The 27,747-nt window shown below is 38.1% G+C and overlaps 1 protein-coding gene across 1 annotated transcript; it reads left to right on the top strand.

The window, feature by feature from the left end:
* Window positions 1-27,513, top strand: LOC114565955 (vasoactive intestinal polypeptide receptor 1). The gene is made up of 13 exons (XM_028594296.1): window positions 1-117; window positions 849-954; window positions 13,733-13,840; window positions 15,728-15,828; window positions 16,829-16,926; window positions 17,228-17,360; window positions 18,220-18,373; window positions 21,124-21,184; window positions 21,330-21,399; window positions 22,032-22,126; window positions 25,558-25,687; window positions 26,499-26,540; window positions 26,807-27,513. The coding sequence occupies exons 1-13, from the start codon at window positions 1-3 to the stop codon at window positions 26,951-26,953; spliced, it is 1,362 nt and encodes a 453-aa protein (XP_028450097.1). The 3' UTR covers window positions 26,954-27,513.
* Window positions 27,514-27,747: the final 234 nt, after the last annotated feature.

Below are 27,747 nucleotides of genomic sequence, written 5' to 3' on the forward strand. Positions count from 1 at the left end.
ATGAGGGATATAAAGAAGACAGATGAGAAAATGGAAGTGTGTTGTAAGGCGCTGCCGGGACGACAGGAGACATTCGTAGTCCTCATCTTTTATCTTCATCTGTGGTACAGGCCTATAGTGAGTGCTTATTCTTTTATAAGTTATAGGCGTACATTCTTTCTATCTAGGCCAAAATACTCTCATTTATGAAGTGAAGAAAAGTAACATGCAGCAGAAAAGGACATCTTCTGCTGCATTTTGACCTGCTAATTAAACGATAGCCTACTTAATTATAGCCTGATGGCATCTTTAATGCAACGCTATTACCGTTATTATCCTCTGTACTTCTCCGGCTCCTTGGAGCACACACCACACACATGGACAGCAAATGTCCTCATTAAGCCGCGGGCACTAATTAGTGCATCCATCACCGCCACCTGTCACCACCGGTATCAATCAAAGACAAAAATCAACACGGAAAACACGGATAAGATATTAAAGAAAAGAGGTCCAGATGTTGTCAAGGTTTGAGCGTGCAAATACGCAAAATGTCAACGAAAAGAGCTTTAATTAGCAGGGAAATTAAAACAAATATGTTTTACTTTTAAAAATGTGGGCATCGTCTGAGATGATGTTATGGAACATAAAAACTAATTGCTTGAAAAATAAACCTGTACGAGTGAGAAAGATAAAAAGGTATCCAAAGAGGCGTCTCTATTGATTCTGTTTGTTTAAACGAATGTTTCCATGTTTTTCCTCCATCGCTGCACCCACCCATTCAAGGCACAAGCAAAGAGACTTGCCATGGGGATGCACGTGTCTGCTTTCAGGCTATACTGTAGATAACTGAAGTTGTCTCGTAATTTCAGGCTGAAGCAATTCATCCGGACTGCGCCATCATCTCTCAGCACCTGAGGGCTCGGGAGGTTTGCAGCCAGACGAGGAAGAGCGAAGCGCAAAACAAGACCGACCACAGCGGTGGGTTCACGATGCTGCTCTGTGCTGCTGCTGGTGCTGCTTTGTGTTTCTTTAAAAGATCACTGGGAAAACATTGGCGCACTGCGAGCGGTTGTTAGACAGTAGAGTGGGCTAAACGTAAAAAGCAAGAATAGTTTTGAGATGGGCTTAAAAAACCCACACTATGAACACACAGGAAGGAAAATGATGTGGGTTAAACTTTCTGTAGGATGTTTTATTTAGCAGTTAACTGTTTTTCTTCTGTGGTATAATTTTTGAATGAGCAAAGTTTGCAGCTCAATTCACGTGATGACCCTCTGATGACGCTCCTGATGGGAGCACATCCATCACCTATTATCCTTGGTGCCTCTACATCAGTGCTTGACATTTTTTTTGTTGCTTTACATTTAATGACTTTACTTAAATTAAACATGATGATATTTTTAATAACCCGTACACTGTTTGTACCTTTGGTGTTCTTTTGGGTCCCCATGTGACTCCAGGCTGTTTTAGATAAATATTTTACACATATTTGTTTAGTTTTTTTTGTCTGATATTTAGGTCACACATGTAATTGCACAATTACATGCACTTTTCTGTTTTTTGCACATCTGGTTAGACGCAAACTGCATTTTGTTGTCTTTGTACTTGTACTCTGCACAATGACAATACAGTTGAATCTAATTTCATTTAATCTAATAATCTTTAGAGCCCTTACCTGACATAACCATACATGTAGTAGTGCGAGAACCCCTAATATTTCTCACACCGTGCAAGTGAAAGGGAAAATATGGTTTATGTGAGAACATTGATAGTTCACACAACGTAGGAGAGGGGAAAACATAGATAAACATGCAATGTGCATGGACATGGTGTTATTACACCATGTAATCTTCATAATTATGATCTAATACCCACACTGACACCTGTTGTTCCTCCTGGTAAGGCTTTATCAGCTTGTCGTTCTAATCTGACTTTATTGTATAATAATAAAGCTGGCGTCTCCAAAAGTTGCCGCACTGCGTGTCTCATATTAAGCCGAACTCTTCTCCACTTCATCAGAAACTGCCCCAGAACAACACTCTGGCAACTCCCCTCCAAGAGAGTGATGAACTTTAACATTTCTAGACTAATTTGATCGTAATTACCCCTGATGACTGTGAACGCCAAGGTGTCTTCCGCTGCTCATTACGCAGATAAATGTATGCTGATGAATTTGAGTAGGTGTGTGAGTAGTTTGTGCGTCCATCAGTGTAATGCCGACCATGCAGGTGACATGTAATTGTGACGAGTTGGAGAGTCATGCTGAGTTGAAATTTCACCTTTGTGAAATGATGACAGTCATCATTCGTGACTGACTCCTGGTGGTAATGGGCCCAAGTAGACGTCACGTTTTATACTGCTGTGAAATGTGTTGCCATTGACTTAAAATCAGCCACTTACTGGTGTCCTGCTTCATGCATTTGGTTTGATTTAGGTTTCCAACTAATAATTATTTTCCATTGTCAGTTTTTCCATTGTCAGTTAGCCTGTTGATTCTGTTTTTAATTAATCCCTTATATGAAATGTCAATAAAAACAGTGAAGAATGCTTTTCAGAAGCTTTGAGAGCCCAGGGTGACAGCTTGTTATGTCTGACCAACAGTCCAAAACCCAAAGATATTTATAATGGTATAAAATAGAGAAAGGAAAAAAAGCCTCACATTTGAGGACCTTGAGTACTTTGGTCCAGACCATAGTCTGTCTCTGTGACGTCACCTATAGGTTTCTGAAGAGCCAAAACAAATGCTAATTGGCTAATCCAAAAATGGGCAAAGAGGTGGAGCATGGATGGAGCTGAGGCAGGCTGAATGAAGCCTACAGTCTATGCTTGCTTCTTGTGACGGCAAGATTAATTAATTATGCAGAACATTAAGCCTTGGTCCCGACTGACATAACTCAACAACTGGATCCTTCCGGGATCCCCTGACTTTTCATCTAGTACCACCGTGAGGTTCACATTTGTGGTTTTAAGTATCTCAACAACTATTGAATGGATTGTCATGACATTTGGTGCAGACATTCGTGGGTCAGTGTATCTTTTGGTCATTACATTTTCCTTTAAACAGGTATTAAAAAACTATTTTAATTATTAATTTGTTAAATATTAATGGTTGTTTGATTTTTGTTTTAAAATACAAAATTAGAAAATTGAAATACAAGGCGTTTTTTCCTTTTCATGGTCAAAAGGGGATGAGAGAAATTTAAAATATGCTTTGATTTTTATTTTCTATTTCATATAACAAAAAACAAAATCACTAGAAAACAGATATGAAAAAGGCCTGCTTTTTTATATTCTAAGACCAGATGTTGTCGTTTCCAAGGCAACAGTGCCAGTGTACCAGAGTTTCAGCACAGGCTAAAATGACTTTGGATTCCTACTCTGATGTGATTTTAGACATAGCTACAAAAAGGCCTGTCATGTGCAGAAATCTCTGTGCGCATATCACAGGAGAGTGGGGGTGCAAGAGGATTTTCTGCAAGAAATGTGAGGAGATTTTGAGCTGAAAATGGCTCAAACATGATGTGACCATAGACTGTATGAATTCATCTGACACCACGCTGAAGTTAGCTTCCGCTTTGCAGCGTCTGATTCTGCAGTTGAGGGAAACTTGTTGCCCAACTTCCTGAGTGACTGATCCTTTTTGCACCTTCTTTACATAAATATGGCTATGAAATACATCCTGAAATAAATAAATGAGGCATATATTTATATATGCATGTTAGGGGATATCAGGTGAAAAACAGTCTGATATTTTGTGTATCCCCTCTGTAACTTTTGCTAGAAAACAGCAGACATCTCCATATTATCTCATGTTGTTCATTGTGACCTGAAAAACACAGGAAATAACACACATGATGACAGGACAGAACCTTTGCATGTTAGGGGAGGGGATACACAAAATATCAGGTGAAAAAACGGCCTGATATTTTGTGTATACCCTTTGTAACTTATATGGTAGACAGGTGAACAAAGCGGTTAATTGAAAAGCCAATATTGTTCATAAACCTGCATGACTCACATAGATAGGCCTATCAGTTGGCATATGTAGCTAAGGTGCATGGCAATATGGAACTTTAGAAACACTGTAGATTAATCCACAATACTAAATGACGCATTAAACAATTCACATGTCGCCTTAATGTAACAGACAAATAAACGTATTTATGTAGATAAATGAGATCCTTGTTAATATGGAAAACCCTATTGATTATTGTCGCTATTTGTTCCATTTAAGAGGTGAATTTGAAGTGCAGCAGTTAAACTCCGCTCTGAGTGCACACGCGCTCCTGCGGCCAGAGGATACAAATCCTGGTGGGGATAAGTACCTTGGCACGACACCAGTACTAAGAGACGGAGAGTCGGTGGGAGGCAGGGAGAGGGAAATAAATAAATGTGACATTTTTAAATAAAAGTCCGCTCAAGCATCATCAGAGTAGTGTTCCAAAGCTGTGAATATTAATATTCACAGTCTATGTTCCAAAGTAATTTTAGCCTGTGCTGAAAGCAACACTGGTACACTGGCGCTGTTGCATTGGAAATGTCAACATCTGATCTCTGAATATGAAAAAACGAGTGATTTTATTTTTTGTTATATATTTTTTAAATATCCTTCATCCCCTTTTGACCAGGAAAAGGAAAAAAATGCCTTGTATTTCAATTTCAAAAACACTGTTCACAAACTGCTCCAAACAGCTCTATTGTAGTCCAGCCTATACTTCCGTGACGAAAGCTCGTCACTTTGTAACACAGGTTATAATGCTCGCCTAGCTGCTAGCGTGGCCCGCCCTCATACTCTGCAATTGACTAGCTAGCAGTGCTTACCTAGTTAATGCGCATTTGCAACTCCCAACAAAATGGAATAAATGTGTGATGCCTCACTCTGTAGCTAAAACAGAGAGCTCAACACACATGGTGAAAAGAGGAGCTGCAGCAATGTGTAGTACATCAAAAATATTGTGTTTTTGGAAAATCAAACCACATAAAACTATTCTGGTCCAACCTCTAAATACAATTATGAACCTGAAAATGAGCATAATATGAGCACTTTACACACCGACAGTGTTGTTGTCAATACTTAGAAATCCTTATGGGGGAGACTACGCACTAGCTTTAAAAAATGGTTAAAAGTAGTGTCAAATATCAGTCATATTTGGCCAAAACACGATGATATTCTTTCTGGCAAAAGCAAAAACACCCAAATGTATACTAAAGATCAAATTTTAAATCCCATTAAAACATTAAATTCCACTGAGACGTCAACTGAATGCATCCTGCTTAATAAATGAATTGAGAAATGAAATGAAAGATATTATCCAGTTCCTCTCTCAGCGGCACTCTGGAAGCACTCACCCTATGTCCGAAGTAATTGTGTGTATGCTGCATTAGCTAGCTATAACTTGCTCTCACGCCCACAATATTTTCTTGTCATACACAATTTATACGTCAAAACGTAATGACAGCTTTTCAGAAAAAATACAAATATTCAATTTTCATAAATTTTTGGTGTTATTTAACATTTCATTGAAAGTTATACTAATTTAAACCATTCCCACTTTTCCAACTATTCTCACTGCTTTACTTTCTTACGCATTAAAGCCAGCAATTTAGTTTAGCTTCAGCAATTTAGCTGTTCAGTATTCACGAGCGTTTTCTGCAGGAAATCCATTTTCTAGTTTCAAATGTCATTGTTAATCCTAAATGAGGTGACAAGTCAAGTGGCTGAATGTATTGCTTTCTCTAGAGCTGTCTTTTGACAAAGGTCCAAGAATAAAGCCCTGCTCAGTGGGAGATAAAACCTTTGGGTCGATCGGAAAGGAAATGTTTGAAATTAGTCATCAACCTCTTGACATGAGTGTTAATTGTGAATTCTGACAGTTAGACACACCAGGGAATTACATTATTATGGTTTTCCCCACATAATAGTTCAGAATTCCCTGTGTGGTTACATAGAGGGTTACACAAAGATTCTTGCTGCACTGTGACAATTATTATGTGGATGATTGAGGACACATAGTTCTTTAACATAGATAATTGTGCCTCGTTCTTTCTTTTAATTTTAATCTCAGGCTAAAAATGAAATCTTTTCATAATCAGCACATCTCTCTCAGTGTCTGTACTCAAATCCAGTGATCTGAAGTTAAGTAGGCCTATCTAGGAGCAGGAACTCCCTTATGGGAATATTATTCCACCCACTTGACAGTCAGTAAAACTTTCATTCACACTTGCAAGCAATCTAATCGGTAAATCCAACACAACAAACAGCTTGCAGTAAACAACCTAGATATAACTTTTGGTTCAAACACAGTGCAAAAGAGCTGACCTGTACAAAAGGATTGTGTCTGCGGCAATATTTTCCTGAAAAATATGTGCACACAGAAACACCTTAACAATAAGAAACAAGACAAAGAGTTTACAGCCACGCTAGCAGCTCTGTGATGCTGCTAACATCAGCATGCTAACATAATCACACAATAATAATGCTAAGGGTCGGGTTAAGCTAGAGAAGTAGGTTGTACAATATGCGTATGTTGACTGTGTTCGAGGGTAAAGGTGTTATTAGGAACAGCCACACTTGAAGGAAGGGTGAAAGCATCATAAGGATGGAGACACAATGTTGTTTAAATAGCCTACAGTATGGGGATAACATTTTCCTCACAATCTCTCTTGGAAGACATTTTCATTTGTGTACACATGAAAAATACTTGAGTAATGAATGAAAAATAAATTTAAACCCTGCTTACTTTGTCACCACTGCACTGCTGGCTAATTGAAACTTCAGAAATTGTTGGACACAGCTAACCTTGATTTAAGGTCAGAAAAGTGGAGGGCAGGATGATGTTTAGTAATAATAATGTTTACCATGTTTACCTTCTTAGTTTAGCCTGTTAGCATGCTAATATTGCCAAATCGCATCAAACACAGTACAAATTAAAGTACAGCTGAGGCTGATGGGAATATCATTAGTTTTGAAGGTATTTAGTCATAAATCAAAGTATAGGACAAGTTAAAGTTTTTACCTGATAGTAGCTCTAGATTAAAAGTTATTACAATTTGTCCTGAGGGCAACATTAATGTTTATAGCAAATTTCATGGCAATCCATCCAATGGTTGTTTTATTCTGGACCAAAGTGTTGACTAATCAAGTAAGTAAGTAAGTAAGTAAGTAAACTTTATTTATATAGCACCTTTCACAGACAAAATGGGTCACAAAGTGCTTTACAGTAATCAACAGACCCACAAGCAAATTTTAAAAGCTATATCATATACAGTACCTTTCTCTTCTACATGTTAAATCAGCATTTTGCTGTCATCCAGCACCAAATTAGTAAGTACAATACCTTCCTCATAACATAATTTTAATATTGCTAATGTCAAGTAACAAACTGGAAGTAAACCATTCAAAACTAACGGGCATAGGCTGCACTTACAAAACACCCACATCCATTATTTTCACATGAACCCACATACGGGTTGCATTTACTGTCATCGTGTCAGGGTATGCTGTCAATTACCTAAAAAGCAGGAATTTTGATCACATTTGCTTCCCAGGTTGACATGCTGACCACTTTTCCTGTCTGTGTGGCGCATGCGTTGTGTGTGTGCTACAGCTGTCAAATGATGGCAACAAATTGCAACACTACTTAACGTAATGGGGGTGGTGTGTGTTACGCTTTGTCCGACTTCCTCTGCCACCTTAACATCAGACCTTTTTTAATGACGCTACAACTTTCAAACTTTTAATGAATTTAACTGCTGCTTTGCTGCTGCCAGTTGATTTTTTTTATAAAGCAACAGCTGAAGTTCAGTATTTAAATCAGGTCAACCTTCAGCTCTCTTGTCATAAAGTGCCATTAACTCTGCAGCTGGGTCTGTACAAACGACACTGTTGTTTGGTTGTTTCTTCCAACAACCAAAGTGCCCAGAAATGTGCCAACGTCTCTGCCATGAAAACTGAAATACAATTTGGAAGCTGTTTACTCTATTGAATAAACGCCTTGTGTTTTTCTATTAGGATTACCGTAAACCCATCCGTGTAAACCAGAACACAATCCTCCCACATACGATATGCTTAAAAAGGATGTTTCCCCTCTCACCAAATCTAAAATTTAGAGGCCAACAATTGGCATTAAGAAACCATAATGTTGGAGAATAAAATCTCTTAAGCAATATTACACAAGAGGCAGTGGTGTAGTCTACGTGATACGCAGATATACGCCATATACCCACTATGAAAGGTCAAGAATTTCCATATACCCACTTACAAAAGCACAAGGATACGTAACGTTTTGGTCATAAATTTACCATGTCTGTGTTGCGAGTCACCTAACAACAACACAGTTGCTTGGTGGTCATTTTCTGTGCAAACATGAAATTAACTAATGTGAATCACTAAAGTGTATATGAAACGAAAGCCAACTCAAACTACACTCTCATTTTTTTTCGTAAGCCTGCCGCTGAAGCTACTGCAGCTGAAGGTACTGCAGCTTCAGGTGACACTGCAGCAGACAGTTACATTACAGAAACTACAGAAAATAAGCCAGATGAGGCTGATGCTATACGCTGTAACGTTACAAAAAATGTATGGGGTTGTTGTTCTGGGACACGGGCGAGAATGAGGCTGGGAGGGAAAAAAATCACAGTATACTCGCTACAAAAAACTAGACTACACCACTGATGAGAGGGTATGCTTTAATGTCATTATTGGCAGCATCACTGAAGTTACCAACAAAATACAGGTATAATTAAACTGTATTCATATTGTGGGGCATTTTGTTTACAAAAAATAAAAAACAAACAAGAAAGAGGATTTCTAGTCCCAGCTGAGTCAACCTCAGCCAGCCAAAGTGAGCTAATCCTACGATCTCTTCTTCTCTTCCCAAACCAAAATACCGCACAAAAACAGCTCAACTGTGCTGTAAATAAAATATTTGCTGAAAAACATTTTTTCCATGGACATATTTAGCTACTTCAGCGAACTTTGAGCAACAGAAACGATTTCTGGTTCCTGTTCGCCAACTTGAGCTAACGTTAGCTTTGGAGGGTTTGCATTTTATTTGTTTGTATTTCCCAAACTGAATAAATACTGCACATATAAACAAAAAGCTGCTTTGCTAACTTAATCGTGTTGTAACTAAGATATCAGCTAAAAAATGTTTGTTTTTCCAAATGTAGATCGTTAATTATATGTCCGCGAACTTCACAAGCTATTTCTAACATAGCGCTGTGTCACTGACTCACTGGCACAGCTAATGTGATCCAAACATTTCCAATAAATCCAGAGCGTTGTATAATAAGATTAACTCATTGCGATGAGCATGGTATGCTATCATGCTGATTTGAGCATGTTCTCATTAAACAGCTCTGGTTCTAAATGTTTAGTTGACCAACCAATCTACTTGTTGTATGATCCTTGATACCAATTACCTCAGCACAGTCATTGTTAAAAACATACCTCTTCCTCTAAATCCGAACAGATTACAGTTAACTGCAAGCTTGTAACTACATCCATTAATTTCAAGCCTGTACTTCACTGCCAGTCCTAATCGTTTTATCCACAATGGATTTCAACTAGATGCACTTGACAGGGGGGGCGGTTTGAAAAGCATTGTTTTTGTGGATGTGATTAATTGTGGCTTAGTGTAGATAAAAGCCCACGAGAGAGAGGAAAAAATGCATATTATGCGAGGCCACACCGAGAGTTTCAAGTTAGCCTTCCAAAGATGACAGGAATCAACCTTTTCCACAGCAGATATTTTGCAGGAAAAGTATAGGTGTAGTTCAAGTAGCAAGTGAGACTTGTCCACGAACTGATAGATTACGTATGTGCTTTTACTGCTATGTCCAAATGTATTCTGTAAAAATTGTCTATTAGGGTGCAAGCTTTCTAAAGATTTATCTTTACCAAAATGTCTTTTGTGGTCCCCAAATCTGTAAATATTTTATACGTTAATTTCACACTGCTCTGGCCCCTACAGACAAATAATTGATTTACTAAGAGATGATATAGCATAAGTGTCGTTTTCTGAGACAAAGTGGAACAAGCAGAAATACAATTTCTCAAGTTTTTTTCTTGTGCAGACTGAAGCTAAGTTGTTTACCCCTGGCATATTTTGTGCAGGAGTCTATTAAAAAGTGGAATAGTGTTCCCTGAAGAAAATGTTTGTGAATGTTGTGCACACTGATTGACTGATGATGCTGATTGGCATAAGTTTTGGATGACTTTGCTCATCATATGGTTTTATGTGCAATGTGCTTTGTTATAAATACAATGGGACGGAATAATAATAATTAATAATTAATAAATTGTACATAATGAGGTTACGTACATTTGATCAGTGAGTAATACTGAGCATTTTGACATATGTGTGGAGTTTGGACCATATACAATGGCGGAAATATAAATACAATCAATGTCTATGGGAGTGCTTTTAAAACGTAATAAGTAAAATAGTTCAATCAATAAGAACAATTAAATGCAGCCGTCTACAGTGCAAATGATTACATTTGACATATGAATTATCTTGGCAGCATTAAAGCTGTGATGATGATATGCGTACCAGAATAAAAATCAGGTTTTGCAGGAATTACATCAATTTTATTTAAAAAAATGCACAATAGCATTCACTTATTGATGTGTGAACAGTAAATGTAGCATAAATAGTTTTTAAGTTACAGGTGAGCCAAACACAGCACAGTTAAAAGAAGTAGCTAATGCAAGTATAACAATTAATCCTGTAAATAAAGCAGTATAAATTAAAATATAAAGTTGTGCTGTGTTTGGTGGTGTAGGGTCTACTTGAGCCACCTGCTGTGTTAAAGCCCCACAATTCATAGCACCACCCCTGAGACAACAATTCATTGAGCTAACACTCACTGAAAAGACAGACCTGAGATCTGAAAGTGCATTTCGACACAATGCCTCTGCCCCTCCTGGTTCCTTTCTACTTCAGGAATATCAGTCTGACTCAGCCTGACAGCAACAAAGGAGACGCTGACGTGAATCATAAAACTCCCAGGTCCTCCGTGAAAAATTGCACACTATCACTTTGTTATGTTGGAGGTGACATCATTTTTGTGAGACCACCTGGTTGGATGCAATTGTTTGTTTTTTGCGAGATAGGGACACACAAAAGAAGGAGTGAATAATGGATTGGATATGCCGGCTATATACAAATGACATAAGGAAAATGAAGAAGGATATTTCATCCAGACAGATTGCTGCCTGTAAATCACTGCTCTGTCTCAGATTAATGTCAGGAGCCATGGTGAATGGCTCAAATGACCTTTTAATGTCAATTCTTATGTCTTAGAACCACATTTTGTTCTTACATCTTCTCAGTGTAGCTCTATTGATGTTGCAATGTCTTTGGTTCACAACCTGCTAGTTTGGCTGCGAACTCTAGTTTTGCTATAACAGACATCTTGATGGCTAAACTTTCTTCCAGTAGATGAGTCACAGCATCTCAATTAAATGTAAAATATGGGGTTAAAATATGACAGCAAGTTACATTATTGGTTCATTTATGTCCCTAACTGTGCTTTCATAACATTAAACTTTCCTTTTGTTACACTACAATCAAGAAAATGTTAAATTAATAAGAATCTTTATTGTTTATGTTTTAGTCAGAAATCACTCCCGGCCCCTTGAAACACTTTTATGTTCCTTGAAACAGCTCCTGAGGAGTTAAAACTTTTTTTTATATTAGAGATTTCTGACTGAAAATGTATTTGACATTTACTTTGGTCTCACTTCAGCCTTGGGGATAAATGAAAAAACTCCTTGTATTGCCTTTTTATTTTATTTTTTTTAATTCGTCACTGCTGTTGACATTTACCCGCTGTGGATGATGACTGCAGATATTTGCGGCACCACACACCACGTTTATCACAATGATATGTATCAGAGTGGAGAGTTACTCCATTCATTTGTTCAGTCCTGTCAAACCTGTCACCTTACCTGCTGAGACCATAAGACTGAGACCGGTAAGCAATCCCAGGTTTATGGGAAATTTAGGACAGTAGATGGAAAAACCTAAGCGATGCAAGGACTGTGGATAAGACCTGTCAGCTGATATACAGTAGATTTATTAGGCCATGCAGGTTTAATAAAAATATCCTTTTTAGGTTACATGAAAAGAAGTATGTAACTAGGTAATCAGGTCACCTGTATGAACTGTAGTCTCTGTAGTTGGTGTGGGTGGATTTCTGCAAATTAAGGGCCAATGTTTCAAGTCTTTTCTCATTAAATGTAACAGCAGGGAGTCTATGATGCTGTGAGAAAGTCATCATTCTTTTGCAGGACATTTTAAAACACAGAGAATCAGACAGGAACACTATAGGACGCTAAATGCCGTAACATTAATCATATTCTTTGTAAATCTTTACAATCATTCCCCGAAAGAACCAAGCAAGCCTGACTTGTTGCACGACCCAAATTTTCTTAAAAACTTGCCATTTTCATCCCGTAGCTTGTTGTTGTATTTTCCGAAACAGAATTTTGCAACGCAAGGGACAGAACATCCGGCGGCGCTGATTATCAGATATCAGCAGTGTTGTTGTACTTGAGACAGGTCTTGGTCTTAGGACTGGTCTCAAGACCACTTTTTGAGGGTCTTGTCGCGGAATCAACCACATTTTTACTCGGTCTTGTCTCAGTCTCGGATAAAGAGGACTCTGGATTTCATTTCTAGACCGGTCAAGACCACAACTGCAGGGATATCACTAAATTGCCTGTGTATCGTCTGATTCATGTTTTAACATCATTACTGTGATTGGATAATATTTTATTTAATACATTTTATTTAATATATATTTTCAAAGAGTTTATTTGCAAAACAACATCTAAAAGAAAACACAGCAGTATGTAAATTCTGCCATGTAATGCTAACTGATGCAGCTGGGACGAATATTAGCTATAAAAATTAGCTAGTTGTGTATTTACTGTATCTTTAAGTTGTTTGGTCTGGTCTTGGTCTCTTGGTCTGTCAAAGTCTTGGTCTTGTCTCGGTCTCGATACACTCTGGTCTTGGTAATGACTTGGTCTCAGTTTAGGTGGTCTTGACTACAACACTGGGTATCAGGTATGTCCCTAGGGAGATATGAACGTCTGCACAATTTCCATGGCAATCCATCCAATAGTTGATGATTGAGTTGAGATTTCACTCAAAACCACTAATGTCAACCTCACCAAAGTCTTTAGGATTCATCCTCTGGGAACCACAAATGTCTGTACAAAAGTTTACAGCAATTAATAAAATAATTTTTTAATAAATAAAATATTTTTGTCAGGAATCGAAGTGGTGGACCAACACAAACACAACATTTTAAGAAAACATTAAAGTATTTCAGACTGAATAAACTTGCCATAAGCATCACTGTCTGGGCCTTGTAGAACTGAGAAAATTAGATGATGTCTCTTGTATTCATGTTGCCATGTTGACTTCTAAAGATATGTGAGTGACTGCTTCAGTCCAGCAGACAGAACAGCTCAACTGATAGTAATGTGATGACACGGGACTGACAGAAAACACAAACTCTTCAGGAATTTGTTATGAAAAAAGCCAAACACAAGACATTATGCAAATGCAGTAAATACATACTGTACATATACAATACATATGCCTCATTACAGCCCTGAAATGTTTTAATCCTGGTTTACTTTGTAACTTTTCTGCATAAATAAAGTTCAGTATCATTATTATTATTGTTTATAATTATTGACTGACCATGCTCCTCCCTCTGTCTGTATTTGTAGGATGTAACACAGAGTGGGATGAGATTGGCTGCTGGCTGAGAACTGAAGTTGGGCAGGTGGTCAACATATCATGCTCTGATGTCTTCCAGCATTTCTCCAGCAATCAAGGTTGGTTTCCATGTTAATCCAAAACTTAACAAACAGAAAAGAATAACTAAATTCCAGTCATGTATATCAATAGGGTAGTTAAAATACAGAAGGTAAAGGGTTAGTAGCTCCACTACTAAATATATATCATCTGCAACACTAATGCAGGCTGGAGTCGCTGTGATAAAGGAGCACAGTATGAATTATTCATGTTGCTTGTTGTCAAGAAGTGTTTGTTGGAAGGTTTCTGGCAGAAGAAATTACATCAAATCTTGTCTGCAGGGTTCGCATGTCACAGACATTCATTTTGGCTGTTGACGGATTTGTGTTTCCAGAAAGATGGTGCTGATGACAGCAATATAGACATATTCTGAAGTTACAATAATATAGTCATGAGAGTAAAAGTGTTGTTGATTTTTAAGTTTAAGGTTTTATATTTCGAGGTAATATCCTTTTTGAAACAGTTACAGTTAAAACTAGAAGGGCACTCAGAGAGCACAGACCTCTGTCAAGGCCATGCTCTATCTTGCAATATTAAAGAAAGTGAAAAAGAATTTGTGTATCCTCCCCCCAAAAAATTGGTTATTTCTTGGCCCATACATCCTTCCACAAAGTTTCATAAAAAATGAATAGTTTTTCTGTAATCCTGCTGACAAACAAACCAAAAACATAACCTCCTAATAATGATTGGTTATAATTATGTGTTATGTAATGACTACATTTTAAACAATTATTTATCATTTGCATCCCAAAATAGTGTTCATAGGACAGCTTATATTATTTTTTAAATACGGAAACCTTTGTCTTCAAGACAAAAAATGTGGGACTGTTTGTACTCTTTTGTCTTGATAGGATTGTCATTATAATAGCATCATTAAAGGTGGTAAGGTAAGGATCATTAAGGAATAATGTTCTTTGCTTTCTTACCTTGATGGAAATCATGACTCATTATAATCTGAATTGCATATGACTCAAGCAGAAGCAGAATAGAGAAACAAAACCTGCTACCATGCATTTCTGTGTCTTTATTCAAACAGTCCAGCTAATTCCTGCATGCACACACACATCTGTGGCACACACATTTAGATGTATAATCCCACAAACACAGCAGTGCAGGGAGCAATCCAGCTGACAACCTTCTCCCGACACTTGCTGTTTTCAAATGGACATTAACCAGACCTAAAATTTCAGTAGGCTTGAACATGAAAGAATCAAATGTTTTCTGACTGAAAGCACTAATGGTGGGAAATGGTCCAAGAGAGGAAATGTGTAGCAGTCCAAATGTGCGCAGGAATGACACTTTCCATTGCAAAGTAGCTTACATTACACCATTTAAAATATGAGAGATTTTATTTTATTTCACAATACCATTTCTTACGCTCACAAACTTGAAAATAATGAAGTTTGAAGCAGTAAAATCAGCTTTTAAAGTTTTTTCCTAGCGGCGTTGCACAATGTCAGTGGCTACAGGATTCTAGGACATATACAGTTTTGATTTATGTGGCTAATTGTAACAAATGTATAAACTGCCATGTTTCTCAATCCAATCATACGTTTGTTATTATAGTGGAGTAAAAGTAGCATGAAACTATACTCAAGTAAAGTACAAGTACAAGTTCCTTAAAATTGTACATAGGTACAGTACTAGTGTAAATGTACTTAGTTATTTTCTGCTACTGGTCACTTGCATTTTATACCATTCTCTGCAGCATTTAACAATTCATTTAAACTGCATGTTGAAAGAAGTTCAAGTTCAGACAAAATGAAGCCACAGAAAGTGAAGAATAACAAAATGGTTGAGCTCCTGAATAGATTATATGATGTATTGTGAAAATATTTGCAGTAGTTGAATTGCTTGAAACCAGTTTGAAGCCCTTCTTGTCTCCCTGCTGTCTGCTCCCACATCAGGGTATGTTTACAGGAACTGTACGGTGGATGGCTGGTCAGAAATGTATCCACCCTACAACGAGGCCTGTGCTTTCAATGACAACAGTGAGCCTGAATCTGAGGTAGACACAAATGTTGTTGTAATCATGTCAATCAGTTAAGCTTCTTCATGTTTCTGCTAGGGATGTTTATGATTAAGTGTTTAACCATTAACCAACAATAAGAACTATGACTGATTAATACTATTGTTAAAAACAATATTATAAAAACTAAAATTAAAGTTATTAAAAAACTTTTTTTAGGCTATACAATCTATTTCTTAACTGCTAGTCAACTTGCTAGTGCCAATTTGCACTAGCAAGTTGTGTTTTTTTTTTTCTGCTCGTGGCTCTCTGCTGGATGGTGCTTACAACGGAAAGCTATGTGACACATGTCACTATATCAATGAGGACTGGTGGGTTAAATCGGCCGTTCTACACAGAGTATGCCAGGCAGAGACACAGCAAACAACCTCGCCGCAGACTGCTGTGGACTTGCAAGCGGTTCCAGGAAAGTGGCTGCATGTGTCCACGACAATGCACGGAACATTGTGGGACTCTGTTGCCTGCTTGTCGGTTAACGGTTAATGATCGGTTAATAATTGGTTAAAGAGGGTTGGCTATCGGTCAGAAAAAAACTCTAACTAACTGAATTAGTATTCGCTCTCTCTTATGTTTAGTGCAAAGACAACATGCATTTGTGATATTTTTGTTCCAAGAATACATGTATGGGGGAGGTAACTTTGTTTGATACAAAACCGTATTGTATTATTAATCAGAATTTGCAAAGTAACTAGCAACTAAAGTTATCAAATAAATGTAAAAAGTACAAGTATTTCCCTCTGAAGTGCAGTGGAGTCAAAGTATAAAGTAGGAGAAAATGGAATTATCCAAATAAAGTGCAAGTACCTCAAAATTGAACTTAAGTACTTACTGATAGTAAATGTTCTTAGTTACTTTCCACCACTGCACTTCTGTCAGATCCACACTTTCAGACATGTGACATTCCACTTATTGAGTAATTTCCCAATTCATACAATTGACAGCATCACAATTTACTCACTGTCTGTTTCACTCTTTGCAGACGAGTTACCTCTCTACATTCAGACAGGTTTACACTGTGGGCTACGCTACCTCGCTCATCTCCCTCATTACAGCCATAGTGGTGTTCACAGTGTTCAGGTAAGACCAGAGCAGCACATACAGTCCCAGATACACACAAACAATAAGGGATAACAACCTAGATGCTCACTCACACATTTAGGTAGTTAAGATCCTAAACTGGAGCGTTTAGAGTGGTGGTGAAGAAAATTTAAAAAGCTATTTTAAGGACAAGTATATATAACTCTAACATGTTCCAACAGATATTCAGATGATCAACTGTTATATCAGAAAAAGGCCCCATTAAGGCCTTCGTTATATAGTAGTTTGGGAATCTATTAGTAATACTGGTTGAGTATATGTGAATTGGTGCTTCTTTCAGGAAGTTTCACTGCACCAGAAATTACATCCACATCAACCTGTTCTCTTCCTTCGTCCTGAGAGCCAGCGCTGTTTTCATTAAAGACACCGTTCTGTTTGCTGATGAGACCCTGGACCACTGCTCGGTGTCCACGGTGAGCATGCTTATTAGCCAATAATGTTTCCATCGTAAAGCAAATTCCCACATGTGCATGTGCATGTATGATTGAATTAACAATGTAAGAAGAAAAAAAGAAAGTTGAAAGAGAGTGAAAAAGTGGAAGAAGTGATGAATAGCAGTTGTTTCTCAGTGAAATCCCTTCAGTCGACAAGATTGGTGAATTCTTTCAGCAACAAAATAGTTTAAACACAAAGAACTGAGTGGTTGTTAAGTGGACAGTGTTAGCAATGACGTCAAAAACACAAATATATGGAATACATAATGAATCCAATATTTTGCACTGTGGTGAAAACTGCTTCAATCAATAACCAACCGAGGAATTCCGCCAGGATGTCTCTTCAATTATATTTTCTCTTAAGAGTAGATCTGACAGTGCTTTGTTGAAGGATATTTTATTACCGAATTATGTAATTGTATGAAAAATACATGCAATAATGACCTGGACTTTGAAGGCTTTGCTTTTAAGTTGGTTAAACCGCCCTGAAAAGACCAGAGATGCTGATGGAAACAGTGAATCAAAACAGGCAGATTAAACGTCATCCTTTTCTGCAGAATGTGTAGAGTTGAGTAGCAGTAGTAGTTGTTGTAGTACTTCTATGAAAGCTGATGATGCAGCAAAATATTTGAGCTCTTATACAAAGGAATTTGTTTGTCATTGATGCATTAGCTTTCAGATTTTGTCTTAACAACAATCACACATTTTTGCCACAACTTGTACACTGACTAAACAGTTACACATGTCAAAGTGCCTAGCGTATTCTACTGTACTGCCTCGTGTTACAAAATGACACATCCAGACCAGTACTAACTTTACTTCGCTGTGCCATCTCTAGACAGCGTGCAAGTCAGCCGTGGCTTTCTTCCAGTTCAGCATCCTGGCCAATTACTTCTGGTTGCTGGTGGAGGGCATGTATCTACAGACCCTGCTGGCCCTGTCCTTCGTCTCTCAGAGGAAATACTTCTGGTGGTACATCCTGATTGGATGGGGTGAGTAGAGATGACTGAAGAGGTAGTCTGAGGATGTACAAGCCCATGACAGACTAACAATCAAGTCTTTGTCTACATACACATAATATTCACATATATACAGTAGGCGATTTGTTTGCAAAACATGAACGACTCTTTTGGTTCGACCCCCTAACCCCCCAAATAGTTGAAAGAATATTATACTGTAGAGACAAAACTGACAGAAGGGCCTCAGAGAAAATCGCAATTACAAATCTGTCTGCTACTTCAGCACAACTGCGCCATGGATTTATCCATACACAACATAGTTAGGCCACTGATATTTCACTGCAATGGTCGGGCCATAGATTCTAACTTGCACAATCACAGTCAGATAAAGTATTAATGAGTCAGGCAGACCAGACTAAGGTCTAAACAACCCCTCTGCCCCTGCACTCTCCCTGCTTTTGTGGCTGACACAAAAGAGAAACTTGCTTCACAAAGGTGTGTGATTGTGACAGGCAGTAGTAGTCTTCACTGCATGCTGATTGACAGAGGTTATAATAAGCTTAAATGCACAGCAGAAATGATGAGAGGGGCTGCTGAAATCAATGAGTAAGCCGGAGGTGCACTCCACAATCACTGAGCCCATGAACCACGATACGTCATGAACATTATCAGATCAATCATGTTACACACATTATTGACAGGTCCGTTTTTCTAAGCTCACATCTTTTTGGAGGGAGCTAAGCCGCCCTGGCTCCCTGACACTATGTAGGCTGTCTTAGTTACACACTCTGAAAACACCACGACAAGGACCTATGCACAGCATTAATGATGTAAAGAAGATTCTGATAGTTCGTTAGCTAGCTTTGCCGAGTCGTTTTTTTTTCACTATGCTTCTTTGTAACTAAACCATCTGGTTGGCTGGTTTAGTTTCGACAGCACACTCATCCTAATAAATAACAAAAACATGATGATATATTATCCAGTACAACAGTCCTTTGTGAAGCTTAACATAGACACTTGAGACTGTGTCAGAGAGGAGAAAGGGATTCAGCTGGTCATTGCAGAGCCCGTTGTTTGTGGTGTTGTATAACAGCACATTGAGTGATACTGGAAGGTTTTCTTGTTTTCTTTGTCCTGTTATTACACAATATATTCACATTTGGGTTGTTGGAAATCTATTTCCAGACAGTAATTCAGTTCCACAAACCTGGCAACATTTTATTTACACAATAGCTGTTCCTGTGTTTCCTTGGCTCTCCCTTTGTTTTCTCCCTTATCTTTTGCTGCACTGCACTGAGCTCTCTACCGATGTTTTGAGTGCTTTCGCTTTGTGTTATCGTGTATCCTCAGTCAACGGATTTCCATGGTTTTCCCATTTCCCTATTTAAGCTGGTACTCTCAAGTGCTGACGTTCCACAGTCTGTATCATTTTGGTCCTGTTACCACAACGCAACAATAACACTGAGCAACTACCGGCTGTGCTTAGTTAGGCAGTGAAGGCATAGCTGTTAATATGTTGTGGAGACAGAAGCTGGTTTTCTTTAGTGAGGAGCCAGAGTTTCTTAAACTTTTAGCCAACAGAACCAACAATTCAAAACAAAATTTCTTTAGATCATGCTGGGCTTTTTGTACTCCAATCTGCTTATTGTAAGAGTCAGTGGTTATAGTTATGATGATACATGACATATTCTCCATTCAACCATATGAACCTAACAAAACACATTCAAACCTGATTCAAACATAAAACTATGCACTTGTTGCTAAGGGAAATATGGACCTAAATACCTTTTTCCCCACTATTTGTGGTTTTACAAGCTGACAAGGAACCCAGGGTGTGTGTTTGATGTGGTGCTCACCCAGTATTCAGAGTGGCTCTGATGTGTTTTATCAGCTTCTTTCCGGTTTGTACCATCTTGCTCTCTCTCCTACTCCTGCTTTTATCCTGTGTCTGTTTCTTCTTCCTGCATGAAGATTCAAGTGGGAGACGGATACATTTAATTTTACTCACTAACTTGCAAAAGCCTTAAATAAAGTCTAATACATCCCAAACTCTGCTGCCCGTCTTCTCACCCACACCCGTTCCCGTGATCACATCACTCCCGTCCTTCAGAACCTCCACTGGCTCCCTGTTTCCCAACGCATCCAGTTTAAAGTCCTCCTCCTCACCCACAAAGCCCTCCATAACCAGACTCCTTTCTACCTCATAGACCTACTCCACCGCCACAATCCCCCCCGTAACCTCCGCTCCTCTGACGCTAACCTCCTCTCCCCACCACTCAGGACCAACCACCGTACCTGGGGTGATAGAACTTTCACCATTGCATCCCCCTCCCTCTGGAACTCCCTACCCATACACATCTGTAACTGTACTGACCTGGACACATTCAAAACTAATCAAAACACACCTCTTCAGATTAGCTTTCCACACAAATAGTCTTACATTTCTCACCTGATAGTTACTGGTTTCATTGTTTTTTTTTAATTGCTTCTAATATGCTTGTTTTATGTGTTGGTTTTATTGCTTATCTGTTTTTAATGTGATATATGTGCTGGTTTTTACTGTAAACTATCTTTGAGTACCATGAAAAGAACTCTATAAATAAAATGTATTATTATTATTATTATTATTATTATTATTATTATTATTAACTCACAATTTTTTATATGCCTCACATCATTTTCATTACAAATACATGTCAGTTGGGGCTTGAGTGTCGTTCAGATGAATTTTACTTGACATATACACAATGTATTAATAATTAATCTCTGCTTTTACGTTGCAGGGCTCCCGTCAACAGCTCTTATACTTTGGGTGTTGACCAGATTCTTCTATGATGACAGAGGGTACGAGTTAACACATAACTATACAGTATTTTCTCATAATTCACTGCTATGATAACATTGTACCAATGCATGTTAAACAGTAGTAGTAATTATTAGTCTGATTTAAGTGTAACATGATTTCAATTAATTGAATTTTTAATTGTAGTTGCTGGGATGACACAGACAATGTTCCTATTTGGTGGATTATCAAAGGGCCAATAACAGCCACGCTGCTGGTAAGTGAAACTGTAGCTCTACTAAATCATGGTCTGCTGAGCTCCGCTCCTCTCAGTTACAGTTGCTACGTCTGTCGAACTCTCCATTCTTGTGTTCATGCAGTTTACAATGATAAGAGTGTTGAAGAAGAGTGGAATGTCCACAACATCCAAATACTTTTAAAGGCTTTACTTAACTGTTTGGCATGACATATTTACAAGTTACTCTCACATGTCTCCAGCTAGCATTATTCCCTTTTTCGGTCTGACGCAGTGTTAGCATCCTGTATGCTGAACATACTCTCTCTCTCTGAACAAGTAGCGCATCCTACTGAAATGTTCGTTATTAACAGCTACATTCTACTTGAGTCTTAAACAAGGTATGGAAATGTAACATTATTTGTAATCGGTAAGTATTAACAATATATTATACTTTATTATTATTTGTATTTCTAGTAAGTCATTATAGCTAGGATACCACAAGAGTAGGTCAAATTAATAGTAATTTTTAAAACAAAGGTTACTTCATTCTGTTGACTGTCGCTGGCAGATTTCCGCAGCTGTAGTAGCACTCAAATATTGGGTGATTTTTTTCTCTCACTCACTGTGGATTTTGTTATTTGGATAATTGTGCATACGTGTGTTTCTATCAGGTCAACATAGTCATCTTCATCAACGTGATCCGGATCCTGGTTCAAAAGCTTAAATCTTCAGCGATGGCCGGGAACAATGACACCAGACACTTTATGTGAGTCACAACTTACTAACACAACTGGACCAAGACTTTAAAAACTGTCCCTCTTAAAAAAGTAAACTATATTCAGAATTCCTCCAGAGACACTCACACATGGAAATTTAATTTTAACATGGTTACACAGCTAGTTTTGGTGGAAAAGTCACTCTCAAAGATCCGAGTAGCAACAAGGACTCTGCTGGGAGAACTTATTCCCTCTTAACCAACACACGATGAATATTATATCTCAGTAAAGCAATAACAAATGCTTCAACATAATAGAAAGGTTAGAAGAGTTTGGGGTGACAGAGGGAGCTGCAACAGTGTTGACAAGAGCAGAGCAACTAGTGAGACTTGTCAGGCTATAAAGGCTGCCTTGTACACCTAATAATGACATTGGATGTTACCTCCCAGCATGCAGCCAAACAGCTGATTGCAATGAATGAATGAAAGAAGCAGCTGATACCAATCAGCTAACGCAGGCTTGACTTCAGAGCTCCCTGAATTTAACAAAATGCTTCATATGTGACGTTCCATTTTAATTTGCCTTTTAAGATTAAATATTCTAGTTAAAATATGTTGGAAAAGCTTCGCATTCATAACTCTGATGCAATTTTTTATTTCGGGTTATATCAAAATTAGATGGGATTACGTAACTGCATGGCTTTCACCTTCTTTTTTTTATGTCTGCCTGCGAGCCAGCACCTCGCAAGAATAGGTGTAAATATTGAAACCAAGTCCTCACAGACAAAATATTCAGTAATATTCCAAAATAATTGTGTTCTTCCAAAAATGTAGGAATGAATGTGATCCTTTGACCTTAGAGGACTTTTTCTTTAGCGCCACCATGAGGTTAATATTTGTGGTTTAAAGTGAAATGTAAGTTTGAATGTCACAGTTGGAAAAGCACAGGTGTAAATAATAAAATTAATTTAAAAACATAAATAAAATGAATGATGGCTGAATTCCATTAAGCTGCTACAGTTTCAGGGTCCTGTTATGGCTTACAGGGACACTTGAATAAAACAAAGCCATCATTATTGTTATTAGTAGCATCTGTGCTTTTGCTGCTATGACAAATTAGTTTGCTATGATCAAGTCTATTGGCTGGATTTCCATGTGATACTGTACAGGCACTTAATTCCACCTCAGGGGTGTCAGACTGGGGGTCTGAGTACCCAGGGCCCTTATGTGATGGGGGCCCAAAAAGATGCTAGAATGAATAGCTGTGGATGTGGGGTAGGGCCCATAGAGAATTACTTTCTACAGGGCCCAGAATTTTGTGCTACGACCCTGTTTGTAATTACTTTGATGATCCCCTGACTTTCCATCTAGCAACACCACTGGGTCAATACTCCATACATACAAAATATGGAGATACAAGTATTTAATTTCAAGTCCAGCTTCCAATTGCTAGAATCCTTCATTAGAGTGATTGACTTTTTCAGACCCTCCTTTTCTCCACACAATGCATTTTGAGACAAAGTTAAGTCTTCTACAGTAAGTGCTTCTTTTAAACTATGAAGCAATTGTTCAGTGTTGAGGTAAAACTGCTATGTGAGAAACTTTGAAGGGGTTAGTATGGATAAGGAAAGGAGAGTGAATCAATGAAACCCTTGATAAAATGCTAAAGTCTTCCTCACAGTTTAGGAGAAAAAATGCTGCCTCTATGAATCTACTCTTGGAGCACAGAAATGGTGCTTTACTGGAGTGAATCCTATCTTGCTTTTAAAATTTGGTTGTTTCAGATTCCAGCTCAGCTGACTTTATTTACAATGAGAGCAGCCACAGAAATAGAACCAGATACCAGAAATAGATGTCTGCTGATACTGCGACAGGAATGTTCCACCAGTTCAATGAATGTTTTACACTTTCATCTCTCTTACAAACTTGAATCTGATCCAGATGGATCCCAGGTGTGACAAAAGACAAACACAATCCTATTAAAGTCCTGAGCCTAATCCAACCTTTTTTATTTCCTTTTTTTTTTTTTAAGTCTTTAATCTTCCAGCAGCCAAAGCGGTGATGTTATTTCTGATCGGAGAGATTATTTTTGTTATTAAACACATTTAAATAACTATTGTCACGTCTTTGTAAACAGCTTTTAGTATAATATAATCACCAGATAACAAGACCATTTGCAGAAATCTCTTTTGGGGTTAAATTAACTGATTGATCGGTGAGAGTAGATCAATAGATATATGCCAACTGCCTAGCTAGTTTTATCATATTTGTGACATGAAAGAATGAACACAAGAAAAACAGGATTAAGAGAATAAGACAGGGGTACTAATCAGGGGTAGTTGTGATTTTGTATTTTTGTGGGATGTATAGTGCAGAGGTGGTGCTATAATCTTATTTCACCACAATTAAAGAACAACATTTACACAATATTCAGTCATCACTAATCTGATCTGAACTTTGAGCACAATGCATCAGGGTTTTGTATTTTGACATTTTAATCCATTCCACTGATGATGGTGTTGTTTTAAAGGTCAGTTTGTTTAGTGAGGATTTGATATTTGTCAAATCCGGTCTACCTTTGATGAAACTTGGCGTAATAATGCATTCTGGCATTTAAAACTGAAACACGGATTAGACTGACACTGGTAAAGGTGCAACAAACTGTGAAAAGCCATTATTAGTACATATTCAGATTGTTGTTGTTGAGATGATCATCTTACTTTAAAAAACACCTGAAAACTTTCAAATTTTCTCTTTAACATAAAAAATTAAGAAGCAACAATTGAAGTCAGAGTAAAAAGAGTCTAGGACTGAAACACTCAGCTAATTTTCTTTAGCATCTGAGTTGATTGACAATGACAAGGCGACATTTATTTAACCTTTATTTATCCAGGTAAGTAGATTGAGAACAATTTCTCATTTGCAAAGACGACCTGTCACATTCACACAGTTCCACATTCCTACGTGGAAGCTGCCCAGTACAACCACAGTCTGATCTGCTGGCCACTGAGCAGCTCCACTGGTGCGGTTGGGGTTAAAGGCCTTGCTCAAGGGCACCTCAGTGGTGGTGATGAGGGAGGGACAAGTGCTGCTCTTTCACTTTCCCATCCAGATTTTATTCTGTCGGTGGGAAGTGAATCGGCAACCTCCCGGTCCCAAACTCGCTTCTTTTACCACTAGGCCACCAATCCACACATTAGCAAACAAATCTAGGAAAATCGATCATAGTGGCTTCATCCTGATTGATCCTTTATAAGACTAAAAAGTACAAAGATGAAACAAAACAAAATTACAGAAATCTCTAATGTGAAACAGCCATAAGATTATGTGTTTATGAAAGACCCATCGCTCAGATGAACAAGCCGATTAAGAAAATGTGTTTTCAGGGCCTTTAACACGGATTAGCCTGAGGTTGTGCCTTTACATTACCTGGACTGATGTCTTTCTTCTTTCTTTCACTCCTCTTGATTTGTTTCTCTCAGGAGGCTGGCTAAATCCACCCTGTTCCTCATCCCTCTGTTTGGGATGCACTACACAGTATTCGCCTTCCTGCCTGAGAACACTGGAGTGGCAGCCAGACTCTACATTGAGCTGGGGCTGGGATCCTTTCAGGTATAAAACAATAAAGAGGGAGCAAAACACAAAAACCAGACTTAAAGACTAAATTAAGACAAATCACAAAAAAGTTAGCAACGATAAACTGCTGTAGGATGCTCTCAAAGGCAGTCCTTATTCACAGCAGATATTTGACTTGTGATAGAAGGAAAAGCACAGGTGTTTCTAATAACGCCATTTCCTGGAATTCAATCTCTTTTGTTAACATAATCTTTAACACTTTACCTTTAATTTGGTTCATTTGTATGCCTTTATTAAGATGTGACAGTCAAGAGATGACAGGAAGAATTTGGAAGTAAAATGGCTGGTAATATTTCTGTATTCATGACTCATCACGATGATGATTAATTTGTATAAGAGAAAGGTCATATCTTGATCTCTGCTCATTGACTAAAATTGGCTATTAAGTGTGGGCTGGCAATTCTGATAGCCGGACATACTATATAAAAATTGATGCAACTAAAAGATTAACCAAAAATATTAATCTGTGAAATGTAGTGATGTAGTGAAACTTACATTTTAAAACTTTCAAATGTTTTATTTGTCACTTGAAGTGTGTAAAATGAAGGAACATCTTATGACCTGAACAGTTTTGTTAAAGCTTAAAATCAGTCCAAATCTGAGACTGATTTTCCAAAATCACATTATCTGAGATATTTACACCCAAGAGCTATACTGTACCTTTTTTCTCTTATATTTGAGGCTGACTACATACTATCAGCACTAACTTTAGTGATTTAAGTGGAGTGTGTATATATGATTGTAGTGTTATGCTTTGAAAACAGTCACCATTTCTCTTGTGTTGCAGGGTTTTGTGGTGGCACTGCTTTACTGTTTCATGAATGGAGAGGTAAGTGAATATAGGTGACAATGTTGTCGTACAAAAGTCCTGCAAACATACATCATAGACAGACAGACAGAAAGAGACAAGAACAAACTACATAAAGCTGTAACATCTGTGCCTTTCTGCAAGTTGGTAATGCTACATTATCTGCTGCAGTACTGTATATACTGCCACTGGGCTCAATTGTACATTGTACACAGAATTGCTTTAACAAAACTAGTTAGTCTATTTCTTCCTACAGTACAGCTCCACATGCATGAGTTTGTCTACAGGTTCAAACAGAGCTGCGGAGATGGCTGTGGAAGTGTCACAATCAAAATCATCTCACCCCAGCCAAGCGAAGTATCACTCAGATCACAGTTCCAGCCCGCGGGGGGCTCGGGCGGCCTCCTTCTAGTGGCAACATCTCTTCAGTATGATTTTTAAGAGAACATCCATGAGATACAACTTGTTGTGAAATGTGAGAATGTCAAGGAAACTATCAGAGGCAAAGCTCAATCTGCTGATGGCATTAATTCAACAACGCCTCTGTGAGAGGAGCGTAATAAACACTGGTGAATGATTGAGAAAATATATATCAGTGTCAGCAGCAGCAATGACCATGATAGCACACATCACACAATAGTTCTTGATTTGTGAGGATACCATGGTGACACTGTGGAAAGGCAACAGTAGAGACAGAGGTGGCCCAGAGCTTTCAGGAGGATGATTTTACATGGTTCTGTTTACATTTTGGAGTACAAAAATGAGCAAATGTTGAGGAGGATTATGTAGAGATGGCTGTGGAAACAATGAGTGTTTGAACTTTGCTTAATTATGTAAAATGAGGTTAACTTGTTCAATTGTTTTGTGCTGCACTGAACATAAGCAGTTTCATTATTTTGTTGCAGGCTGAAAATATGTGCAGGACTGATATGGACTGAATTTAAATAGCTCATTACTGTATTGTGTGAACAGTTAATTTCATTTAATGTTATATGTGCCGTTTTCTTTTGTGGAGTGCAAATGTTCCACCAAAACAAGTTCCTTTCTGAGGCCATTTTGCAGAGCCACTGTCGCTGTGTCCAGAGCTTAGCGGACGCTTGTGATTGGTTTAAAGAAATGCAAACAACCCAAAGCATTTTTTTCTCCTATCCCAGAATGAATGTGTGGTGTAGCCAGACCTTACTCCAAAGTGCTGTGGAGATAGGTCTGCCACTGCAAGACTATATGT

This window comes from Perca flavescens, chromosome 12 (assembly GCF_004354835.1).
Source record: "Perca flavescens isolate YP-PL-M2 chromosome 12, PFLA_1.0, whole genome shotgun sequence".
Taxonomy (NCBI): Eukaryota; Metazoa; Chordata; class Actinopteri; order Perciformes; family Percidae; genus Perca; species Perca flavescens.

Coding starts and splice junctions, on each gene's coding strand:
- LOC114565955 (XM_028594296.1), top strand. CDS start 1: ATGAGGGATATAAAGAAGACAGATGAGAAAATGGAAGTGTGTTGTAAG. Junction 15,829..16,828: donor ACAGTGAGCCTGAATCTGAG/GTAGACACAAAT, acceptor CACTCTTTGCAG/ACGAGTTACCTCTCTACATT. Junction 17,361..18,219: donor ACCACTGCTCGGTGTCCACG/GTGAGCATGCTT, acceptor TGCCATCTCTAG/ACAGCGTGCAAGTCAGCCGT.